Here is a 12,554-nt window from a genome sequence, read left to right as displayed (position 1 = left end):
CAACTCCAAGGAAAAGGCTTGACAGCAAAGCCTGTGGGGATATATGGACAAACCAAGTGGATAGGGGCACGTGCAATGGTGCTGCCAGAGCACACTGTTTCTCCACCCTGCCGGTGTAGAAATGAGAGACCAGTTTTCAATAAACCTGCTCTACGTAACCAAACAAACTGGGGCTCTGAGACTCTGGGCAGACTTGGGTAGGGCCAGACCTGTCTGTGACCTAAAGAAATTATTCAATCTCCTGGTGTAAAAATCTACCAAAAACATATAATCGCACTGGAGAAAAACAAAGCAAAGCTGCAAGACTGCAGGTACATTCACAGCAATCAAAATACAAGATCCAGCAGGGCTGAAATAAGACTTAGGGGAACACAAGTGAAAACCAGGGAACACCTACACAGTGCCAGCAACAATTAATTTACTTTATTAAAGAAATTTTGATCTGAAATATTCTTTGTTAAGAGGTAGGTACTGCACTGACTGATCAGGGGCCTAGACTTGCTTCCATTTGTTAATCTGCCAGCCTAACAAACACCTGCTTTGGCAGAGCACAGAGAAGAAGAGCAAGGACAGTCTGAAATAGAAACCTGAACCTGATTTGTGTGTGTGTGGTTTTGTGGTTTGTTTGGGGTTTTTTTTTTTTTTTTTGCCTGAATATTCAGAAAGCACCAGCAAGTTAGTAAATGGAATGACCAGGTTTCCTGAATCCTGGCACAGCTCTGCTGGCAAAGATTAGGAGACGTTTTGTGCTACGTTGGTGTGATGGAAACATGTTACTGATGGGATATGCTTGAACCACCACCATATGGAAGGATTCAGGCAACTTTTGTGGCAGGATCTACACTTAAACCAAAAACCCCCACACTTTTCTCCACTCTGAATGCATGAGAAACATAGGAAGAGGCAGCGGTGCCCTTACAGGAATTCTGCCACCTCCATCTGAATAAGGAAATGGGCCTGCAACAGCCTTACAAGTTCAAGGCATCACTGGATTAAAACAGTATCAGAAGCTGCCTGTCGCCTGCTGGGTGACAACAGCCTTAACTTTTCTACAAAGTGCGTAAGCAAGTAGGGTGCCTACGTTAAGAACGTGACTGTAGCCCCAGAGGTGGGTGCCATGAACACGCAACACGGATCTCCAAGGACAGGAAGTGACAGAATATTACTACTGCAGAGAGTTCCAGAAAATAGCATTTACTGGCTTCAGTGATCATTTGTGTTTCTGATTAAAAGGATTACTTATGTATTCCTGTGGCAGGGGGTGGTAGGTAGTGACCTACTGCTTACTCATTACAGCTGACCTTAAGTTAGTAGGGCAGCTACAGCAGATCGTCACCTGGCACGAGGCGCACATCGGCTTAAGGCGGCTGAGGAGCATTAGGGGATTTTCTCCTTTTTAGGGGTGGCAGAGGGCAGCTGCCAGACAACATGTGGAGGGCTCTTGAGCAACTACGCTTGCAGTGGGCCCTGGGCACTGCTGGAAGCCAGCAAGGCATGCCAGAGCTGGGGCTGATGGCTGTAGAGGTTTTGAAAAGTGAGCGCAGGACAGAAGTGGAAGAGCCATCACAAAGCTGAGCCTTCTAGTCTATGTGAATTAAACTGGGAACTTCAGAGTAGCTCAGGATGGGATTACCTAAAAGACACTGTAACCCAACCCTTCTCAGTGGGAGATTCTCTACTGCATTTAAATTGCACCCCCAACTATCCAGCCTGCACTCTGCTCTTACCATACATCCTTGTGCATGTGCTCCCAAAAACATCTTCAAAAATCCAATCACTCTGCAGGAAAATATTTAAATCTTTACTAAAATACTATTCAGCACTTACAGAGTGGTTTCATCTTTCTGAAGGTGATACAAATGCCCATGAAAGCCTCACAAAATCCCTGTGAGGTAGGTGTGTCTTATGTAATTATGTGACTGTTTCATAAATAAAAAGATGCTGCTGTTTAAATAATCAATGCTATTTAAATAATCAACTTCAATTTCCCTGCTTAGGCACAAAATGTGTTGGTGGCTACCATGTGTTTTGAGCACATCTAAGAAAACAGAATAGCACAGAAATGTAATGGAAACAATCAGATGTAACTGCAAACCAGCAGTGGATGGGTTAAAGTGCAGTTCTAACCTGAAAACATACAGTACAGAAAACAGCATCAGGTGCTTCTAAGGCTGTAGGATCTCAGTGGCCCCTTGTCAGATCCTGCCTGACTGAAAGGTGACAAAGGCTGATTTGCCAAGTTTGAAAATGAATGTGTGACAAGCCAAGGGGTCTTCTTGGCTCATAGGACTCTTTAACATCACTGACCCAGCTGCAGCTGCCCTGGCTCAGCAGCTCCCATAAGAGGAGAAAAGCAGAGGCAGTGAGGGATCTTGCAGCTTCTGGTTGCCTTCGGGCTTATTGGGAAGCACATCACACAGACATCACTACCTGAAAACATACGGCACAAAGGCAAGGGCTTTGTGGTCTGGGCTGTAGTGGTCTGGGCTGTAGAGCAAGCAGCTAGGCCAATGAAGAGACACGGAAGCCCCAGGTCCCTTTGTACCATGAATCTTTGAGCAGAAGTCGGAAGGAGCACAGGGAAGTGGGGAGTTTGCTTCTCTCTGAAGCAGGAGATATTTCTTTGTTCAGTGGGTTCCAGCCTGCTCCCACAGCATGCAAGGTCAGGACAGGTTCCTTTCAAAGGAGATGGCAGAAATATCTTCATACACTGTATTTCAGCATGGGTCTACTAAAGTAACAGTAACTTACATCCGCTTTCATTTCACCGCTGTAGTTGCACAGGAATAACGGCTTCCCTATGAAGCAGTGACATCAAGGGCTTCTTCATGCCCTCTGAGAAGTACATGCTTCAAGCAGCAGAAGGGAATAAAGTCAATGTCTCAAGCTTTTTTCTCAGCGTCTGCAGGATCTACATCCCTCCCATGTCAAAGCACATCGTGGCTACACTTCATGCAAATGTCGCAATGTGTCTTCCATGGGCACATCTGTCCATGCACAAGGAACTCAGTCTGAACCAGAGACTCTGCATCACAGAACATCAAAGCTTGTTGCAAATGCTGTCCAGGGTCAGACCTGGGGGTCTCACTTCCTTGAAGAATTCCCGGCTGGTGACGATGTCTTGGAGGAGGTCATACCTGTGTGGCTCTTTTGGGAGCCTGCTGGCTGGGAGGGTGGTTTCTTTTTGATCACTGGAGTTTTGTTCTTGCCTTTAAATACCTTACTGGGGTCCAGCTTGTTCACAAAAGAATCAGCTTCTTCAGAGAGGAGAGCTGTGTTGATGGTTATGGGTTTATACATGTTAAACCATTGCTGAAAGGCAGAATGGTGGGGAAGGAAGAGGTTAAAATCAAACTGCAATTAGACATTTCCACCCTGTTCCCCCTCACTCCTGAGACTGGATTTTAATCATACAACTCTTAACAGTTTGCAGTTTTCAGGACTGTGCAGAGTGCCTTGTGATAAGGATACACAAGGCACAGCTACAGCCCTGGAACTACCCCACATTCCAGACAGGGAGAGGAGTACCAGATAAAAGTCTAACACTTTCCTGCAGTGTCACTCCTACCAGGAGCAACTCCTGATGTAAGTCACAGGAGGAGAAGCAAAGGCAGGGGATGAAACTAAACCATATTTATTTAGATTAAGAGAAGCAGAAAGTATTTTAAAAGCTTTGAATTTAAAAGTGCTACAAATTGGAACCAAACTAGTTGAAGTTCTCAAAATACAGCCTCCCTCCTCCTCTTCGCACATATAATAATGCAATTTTTTTAACTTTTTGCACAACAGATTTTGTGTTTGTTTCTTTTCAGGCTGATTTTACACCTAGAAGTGACCACAATTTTTTTTTTTTTTTGTTCCCAGATGCCACCACAATGTTATGCCCTGCAGTTCTCTCCTCTTAGTTCTTTTCTTAACAGTTTTCCATTGAGAATGTCAGGAAATAAAACCGTAGGGGTTATGGTATTACAAATTCCTCTGAAACCACCCTCAGCAAAGTGTTGTACAAGATAAACAGAAGATCAATACCAAAATGTACATGGCAATCTATTAATGTACTGCTTAATGGAAAAGGGCTTTAATATGCCACTGCTGAAGACCTTTAAAAATGATAATGGTTAACATACTAGGAGGATTTTAACTAACAGAGGCTGCAAATGATTAGGGAATACATGAATGATTTCACTAAGGTCTGTGAATACACTGAACATAATAAAATATTCTAGCAGGAAAGTTACAGAAAGGCAGAGGACAGGCATATGCTAGAGTACCATATACATGGACTTGCTTGATAAAGTGGAGCACAGTGTAACAGGGAAGAGACCAGAAATACAAAAAGCCAAATTCTATAACCACTGATAGAGAGGAGGTCAGCAGCGATTTTAGTGAGCAGTCCTGAAGTACGCACAGGGCTGAGACAGGACCAAGGAACGTCACGCTGGTAAGACAGCTGTCATGTCTGGGTGAAGCGCAGGACACTCGCCAAGACCTGCCAGGCCTTGCCAACATGAACAGGCATTTCAGGGGCTTATGTGCTGTGTTCAGTAGCACTGTCAGATCCATTTACGGGCCTCTCACAAGGTGGAAGTGGGTTTAGGGCTGAAGGCCCGACCAGGCACAGAGGAACAGCAGGAGCCTCTGCAGGGCTCTGACAGAGCAGAACAGCATTTTTAATAATATCAATAATAATAATAATAATAGTAACAACAATAATAATAATAATGATGAAGATGATGATGTGTTGGAATCATCACAAGTCTGTATCTGGAGCTCTCCTATAACTACTTCCAGGACTGCTGGCATTTAAATTGCCCCTTTTAGTCACCATTTTTATCAAGGCATCTCTTCATGAAAATGGAGGATGCAAAGGAATTAATATTCTTGGCAAGAGTCAAGCTTATAGTCTTCCTCTGCACTTCTGTCTAAGGTGTATCTGGACTTCCTCTCCACCCTGAGAGCAGTAGGCTGGTGTTTGGTGCTGTGCCCAGAAAACTCAGCCCCACTGCTGTGGGGCTGAATGGCTTCACATCTTCTCACTTGCCAGCAGTCATGGAAATGGAGGTTGGCTTCAGAGTTAAGAAAGCAAAGAAACAATTGGGGTTCTACTACCTGCTTTCAGGGGTCAAAGGTAAAGCCCAACGCAGGTGAGAAAAGCAGAGTTAACACAATGTTAGTGATTTCCCTAATGTAAATAAATGACTGTTAACATGCTATAGGGGAAAGGCTCATGGCTGCCCCATGGCTCACTAGGGAGGACTACCTGAGCCTACAGACTACTTGTCAAAAGGTCGGAAGATATTTTTCCAGTCTACACTTATGCAAAATCCTGGTGAGCTGGATCTCGCTGTCCTACCTTGGCCTGGGGGCTGACCCCATAGCTGGTGAAGGCGTACTGCCACTGTGGGAGACCCAGGTGGGTAATGAGCAGGCGGTAGTAGGCTGTGAAGGTTTTGGTGAGGAAGTGCCAATACAGAGCTCTGTCCAGAAACCATATCTCTGTGTCTGGGGAGACAACTAGAACAAAACAAACACAAACTACGCTGTTGTTTTGCAGTGATAAGATCAACCCCTGGCCATTGTCAGGTGGGAGATGCAACATACTTATGAGAAAGGCTGCAGCTTCTAAAACACAGCAACCTGGACTAACATAGACGATTACCCAGAGGCAATATGGTTGAATGGTTAGAGCAAAGGGACTGAAAAGGACTTGGTTCTGCTCCCAGCCTTAATAAAAATACTCGTGCAATAGCCATTATACTCACTTTCCCCAGTGTAAAATGGATGCAACGCTATTCCTTCCAAACCTGGGACTGATGCGCTACATGGTACATTCTTGGACATCAGTAACTTTGTAGTGTCAGTTCAAAGTACAATTATGGCAAACATTTATCTGCCCCACAAAGCAAAAAGCAACTAACTCAATTGTCAGTCATCTGTATTACTGAATAGAGTCCAGAGTCTGGAAGTTGTGGGGTATGTGTGCTGCCAACAAAAACACATTTTGCAAAATCTTTCCACAGAGATCAAATATTTCTCTGGTGATGACATCCCTTGAAGAAATCACTATCAGATTACCAGCACAGAAAGAAGTTATTTTACTTGGGAAATTCAGATGCTGAACACTGTCAATTAAACATGCTGCCCCCTGTGCTGATATCAACACCTGCAAACAGTACTCCCTCCCCTTGCCCAGGTTATGCACTGCATGCGCTGAAATTGCTAATACTGGAAGGCAAGAGCACAGGTAGGAAGTTTCTGCCTTGGCAGTAGTAGTCACACCCAATTACAGACAGAAGATAACAACTGAAGGGTTTTCTTAAGAACAGGTATATCACAATTGCACACCCCCACACCGCGAATATACACGTATACACATGCACCTAGTGACCTGTGCACTGTGTCAGATGACTACTTTTCAAGTGACTTGGGTGTTTCACTAATAGCTGACTGATAACAGCTTTTTGTGTATCTGCTGGAAGAAACAGCTCAGCTCACAGCTTTCCCTCTTCTGTTCAACCTTTCCTGCCAAATTTTGACCTAGTTAGCATCTGGAGATTCTGCATCCATGGACAAGGTAGAACCAGGCTAAGTCTATCTCAACGAGCTAAGAGAAGAGTTACAGCCCTTCTCATCAAAGTGTAAGGGAATTGTTCTGAGATGCGCACATCACCAGAGATATGTCAGTGGCTGAGCTCTAACACTCTGCATCATTTCAACATGATTGTCAGTAGGTCATATGTGACGGCCCTCCAGTTTAAGTATCCAAGTATGCTATGTATGCAGAAATCGTAAGTTATAACTCAGACTCAAACATCAAAAAGAGGGAAAATACTAGCTCTACTTAAGTGTCTGTAAGGTTTAGCCCCTGACTTCAGTGCAGACAGGGCATCCCAGTAAATGCTCATCTACAAATGGCGAAGATCAGAAATGTAAGATGATCCTACACATGTGGCCTCCAGATACAATCCAAAACAAGTGATGGCTAGCTTTGCTCTTTTCAGTCTTACCTGGTTTAGCGTGCTTATAAACAAGACAAACTTTCCCATTCCCATTGCACGGGTCTAATTCAAAGATAAGACTACGAGAATCAAAGTGTGGCTTCTCTGGTTTGTCTCCGTTACCTGAAAACAGAAATAAGTATGAAACATGTTTGGAAAACTGACTGTGACTCAGCTGCAAAGAGTCAACCTATTTGATATTTATTAATAAATCAGCTGAGGAAAGAACTAAATCAAACTGTTGTACTTCTTGGAAAGGATTCTCTGTTTAAAAGAAAAAAAGAAAAAGTGAGATAAATTTTAATCTCCGTTAGGAAAACAAACCAGAGTCAAAATCTGATGGCTGAAAAAAGACAACAGACTGCCCTCTAGTACTTCCCTGACATAAAGCAAGATCAGCTTTACAGATGTCACTCCCAAGAAGTGTTTGTCTAATCTTTTCTTCAGGTCCTCCAGCGTTGGAGATGCCACAATCTCCAGGCAGTCAACCAAAATCCATCATTATGACTTAGAAGTTTTCCTCATGTGGATCCTGAATCTTTCTTGCTGCAACTGAAGCACACTTCTGCTGTTCTATCCACCACCTCTTTTTTGCCCTACTTTTTTTCTAGGGAAGAGAGTAAGAACAGCTTATTCTTTTTCTCTTGACAGAAGGCTTTGATGAACTTGGAGACATATACATTTCTTCATGCGTTTTAGTATGACATCAGCATCCTTCTCAACAGCCACATGATCTGACTCATATTCAACTGTGACCCACAAACACCACAGAGCCTTTCTACAGGACCATTCTGTGTAGCTGTAGGTTCTTACAGAATATCTTTTTTAAATTCTAAAGCTGCTGGGTAAGAAGGGAGATATAACCTTCAGAAGAATTTTCCATGAAAGTCAGGATGAGACCTCTTGTGGGGATGTAACTTTTTTTCAGTGTACCTTATAAGTCCATCAATGGATGTTTGAGTGGCTAAATGGAAGCAGAATTTGTCCCACTTCATTACAATAACTAGAAGATCAGGACTGCAGCCAAGCTGGAATGTGCAAAAAAGAGACTTTCAGCCACATTTAGAAGCTACAAGAGGTATAGATATTCAGAGATACGACTGAAATCAAATAGCAATTCTTTAAGGAGTCAGCATGATACCTGGCTCTGTTCTTGTCTTCTTAATTTTTCCAGTCTTGTTAGACTGTAAGAGCTCTGAGAAAAGGAGTGGGCTTTTTTTCTTCTTTTTCTCTCCAAACTGCAGGATGCCCAGCATTTTTAGGCAGTCAGTTAAAAATTTAAATAGGGAAAAGGCAGAACAGGAGGGCTGCCAGGCTGTGGAAAGATGATGCAAATAATAGTAGTGACTGGCAGCATAACCCCCATGAGGGGTAAAGCATAGGGATCTACATGTAAAGGCTGTAGGGGACTAATAGGACGTATAGTAGATCCAGCCCAGGAGACAAAGAAAACCCCATCTACTTGGAGGGACCTATTCTGTTGCTACATCCATATGCTATATCCTAAGGTTACTGTAACAACAAAAGGATGAGACAGAGCACATTTTCTAGCCTGTTAAGAAGAACTTACCTTCCTCATCTGTGTCATCTTCCAGGTCAGCCAGAGTTGGTGCATTGGGCAGAGTGTACATAGAGGAACCCCCAAGCCGACATAGCTTTGAGACACTATTAATCACCATGGAGCCCAGGGGCATCGGTGTATCTGCAATAAGACTGGTCATTAATTACATCCAGAGTCAGCAAAACGTAAGAGGTATTTCTTTGCCTCCAAACATCAACTCAACCTCTTCTAAAACACAGAGAGGGAGAAGTAATGGGTATACCCAGAGGTCTGGACACTTAACCAAGTATTGTGGTTTAACTAAAACCAGCACACCAAGTCAGGCTCCACAGGAGCAAAAATCAGGCTTTTTCAAAAACAAAATCACAGTTACAGGTGATGTAACACCATCTCAGAGCTGTTCATGTATAAGAATTACACTATTGGCTAAGCCTGTGCTACAGCTGTTTGACCAGTCCTGTGAAACTGGCTATTAAAAATCATGGTTAGCTACAGTCACCTCCTCAAAACTCTTCCTTGCTGCTGTCCTTCCTACCAGAAACCACCCCACCCATTCACAGCTTATTTGGCAGCTCAGAGTGTATCTGCTCAGAGTGCATCCTCTTGGTTCCTACTCCAGCACAGGATTTTTTCAGTGTGTCGACATGTGGGTGTTCCTGAACGAAGGCTTGAGAACTTGTTACATGTCTCTCCTTCTGAGGAGAGTACTGTTACCAGACACCAGGTCAACACGCACCCTGTTCAGTCACATGCCCATGTGAAGGGCTTCAGAAGGCACTACTGGATGCTTGCTCAAAGAAGACAGTTGTGTGAGCTGCCCTGGTGTCTGTGCACTTGTGTGCCCTGAAAGTGAGATTCTTCAGAGATCACAACACACTAAATCCCACTTGAAACATGATGGGACTCAGTGCAGGTGCTAGAGCCCTGCACTGTGTCAACTGTCTCTGAAATGAAATTCCACTTCCTGAGGAAAACCCTGTATTTGACACCATCTCCAGAAGTGAGCAGTGTCCATAGCACGACTTGACAACTTCACTTGAAGGCAATGAGAGCCAGGAGAGCAGTTGAAGGGGTCCAGCACATAATGAATGAACTGCCCGATTCTTGTTGAACAAAGCTGGACAACAACGCTCGGTCCTGGTCTCACTTGCACCACTGACTCCAGAAATAACTCCACTGAATGGACTTTAGCTGGTGGAAAGCAGAATCAGGCTCCAGCACATACATTCACATTTTAATGAGAAAGAGGCATTATCAGAGGGTAACCCTTCTGCTTCATGACAGGATAATATGCTAGAGCTGCTTCTTTCTTCATGAACTACAGAGGGACTCTAGGTATGAGATTTAAACTACATAGCTAAAGATGGCCAGTGTATTTATGGTATTTATGTCATGAAGACGTGTTTGGTTTCTAGCCAGGGTTCAGGGTACACACCTCTTCTGTGGAAGTCCAGCACATACAGCAATAGAATTTGCCCTGTTATATCAGGAAGGGACCTCTGATCCACTAACTTATCTTCTCCTCACCAGGACATCTTAAAATAGTCTAGGATCCCATGCAGAACTGCACCCTCATTAATTCAGAGGTCAGTTTTCTGCAGCCACTGATCAAACTGCCTAGCAGAAACAAACTTTCATTTTTTTTGAAAGTTAAGGAATGGTGCTAATTTTTCATTCAAAATCCCTCATGCATGTGCTTTTCCTCAGACTAATGCAGGATGCTGACTGCAGAAAGTACGTTAGAAATTAAAGAGATTCTGCAAAGGAAGGAGTGGGTGCGATGAAAGAGAGGTATCAAGAGAGGAATACATGGACTCACCATCAGTCTTCACACTCCAGGTCATCTGGAAGCCATCGGTCATCAGATAGAAGTTCTTTAAATCCTCTGGCAATATGCAGGAGTTTTTCTGCAAATCACAATCAAAGTTTTATAGGAAAATGTAGAATGTGCCTCAAACCCAAAGAACAACTGAATATTGGTACAGAAATAATTGCCACCAAATGATTTGCTCAACTTCGAGATGACTCAAGTCAGCTCAAATATCTCATTCTAAAACCTTGAGAGAAAATAGCGTATTTTTGTGTCTGTGCTACTGTATTAACAAAGATGACTTGGGAAAAGTTCACAATGAGCAGTCAGTCACCACAAGATTATTACAAGACTGTTCCCCAACTGAGATGACATGTCATCCTTTTGACACGAACAGCCACTCCAAGATCACATATATAAGAAAAATGGGCTTTTCAAATATACGACTTATAAGAGTTTTGTTTCAAGTGAAATCAGACTAAACCTACCGGTTCCACTACAGAATGTATAATACTAGCACAAGGTCTTCCTTCTTCTGGGGAATTTCAGTTGCACCAGGTGAGAGAAGCATTGACTTGGTAGTTGCACATACTCGAGCAGGTTTGATGTTTCACTTAACACACAGTATGTGTGGTGTGCAAATACAGAGTCAGTCTCACAGACCTGCTGGTCTGGCTTCAACCCACTAAACTTCCGTGCTTGACTGGGGCTCCTAAGCCTGCTTCCTTCGGAGCCAACAGTGAAAGAAGCAACTCCAGTAAGCTGGTGAGAGCTCTTCTAAGAACCAGGACCCTGCTCCTATCTTGGTTGTAGAAGGTGCCTTTCTTAACTCAGACTCTTCAGCTAGGCAACAAATATGAGGAAGAACAAGAAGCCCAAAGAGCTATAGGCAGTTGCAGGCACCACTGGTGACAGGATGGGCTGCAGACCAGTGATCCTCTGTCCCTGTTGATGTGTCAAGAACACAAAATGAAACAGTGCAGAAGCCTGTCAGTTTTAAGGTTTTAAGAAGACAAGCATCATTTGTTGTTTTGTCTGTCATTGTTTTAGAGAAAAAAACAGACTGAGAAAGATTGAATTGAGTTCGTATTTGATGTATCGTCAAACTCAAAGACTCCAAGAGAATCAGACCCCAAAATGCAGGAGAGTCTCCAGTGATGCAGGTTCCACAGTCTCTGTATTGACCCTTCAAAGGGTTGCACCACCCTCCTCATGAAAAAGTTTTCCCAATTGCAGTCTGACCCTCTAACTTGTTATTTGTGGTCATTCTCCCTTTTCAGTCCCATGTGCTTTTAAATATGCTCACAAACAAAGACACAAATAATACCCTTGAGGGTCAAGCTTTGTCATTAAACCAGGAACATACACAACTTTGCCTTTAAAATGTTGATCTCAGACCTGTTTATGATCACAGGAATCCAGGAGATACATTTTACAAGGAAGATAGACAAATAATGTGAGATTTGCAACATACTATATCTGGTAACTCAAGTGCTCTTGTGACAGAATTTTCAGTGTTTTCAAAAAAAGTGTTTGTCTTTCATTCATCCAGTTTTAAAGACATGCTGTTGGACATGGCCTGCTCTTTGTGTAGTGAGTTTGATACTCAAAGCAAGAAAAAGATAGAATTACAAACTTTAGGAACATTTCCAGTCAGCAGTGCTGTCCCTCAGATAGGCCCTGCCATAGATCTAGATGTTATTCAGGTAGGTATTCACAGCCTGGTCTCAGAGGCCTGTGTGGGTTTTGGAGCAGTTACAGAATTGCTCTGGAGAAAGGAGAGGAGTCAGATGTTAACAGCCTGCCAATATTGTGCCTCTGCTGGGACTACTTCCCTAAAGCTACTAGAAGATGTAACATTCAAAGTCTCATAAAATAAAGGAAGAATATTCTGGTAACCAGTAGCTCTGCTTCACTTGGGAACATCAGATCCTTCCTCAGGTCTGCAAGTCATGCATGTCCAGTTATCTGCCCTGATATTGCCACAGTGCATCTATCCAGCAGGAGCTACCAGCCAGCTGTGCATCCAGCTGCAACACTGGCCTCTGCTTATCAGTGACCGGCAGGAGCACAGGAAAGTTCTGGCCTCCTCCTGTCCACAAGCCCTCCCTCCCCTAAGACCAGGGAAGTCCTTCTGACTGTTAAAGCCTTATTCACAGTCGCTTTCTTTGAGTTGTTACAGTCC

The 12,554-nt window shown here is 43.5% G+C and overlaps 1 protein-coding gene across 1 annotated transcript; it reads right to left on the bottom strand.

Moving 5' to 3' along the window:
• Positions 1-2,977: 2,977 nt before the first annotated feature.
• On the bottom strand, positions 2,978-10,466 carry TPGS2 (tubulin polyglutamylase complex subunit 2; the record flags this gene model as incomplete). Its single annotated transcript, XM_010158503.1, has 5 exons — positions 2,978-3,312; positions 5,354-5,514; positions 7,008-7,121; positions 8,569-8,700; positions 10,379-10,466. Coding segments are annotated over 5 exons (723 nt in total), but the record flags the coding sequence as incomplete, so codon positions are not given.
• Between the last annotated feature and the right edge of the window lie 2,088 nt (positions 10,467-12,554).

This window comes from Eurypyga helias, unplaced genomic scaffold (assembly GCF_000690775.1).
Source record: "Eurypyga helias isolate BGI_N326 unplaced genomic scaffold, ASM69077v1 scaffold30389, whole genome shotgun sequence".
NCBI classification, from domain to species: domain Eukaryota; kingdom Metazoa; phylum Chordata; class Aves; order Eurypygiformes; family Eurypygidae; genus Eurypyga; species Eurypyga helias.
This window is presented reverse-complemented; position numbering and strand designations above follow the sequence as displayed.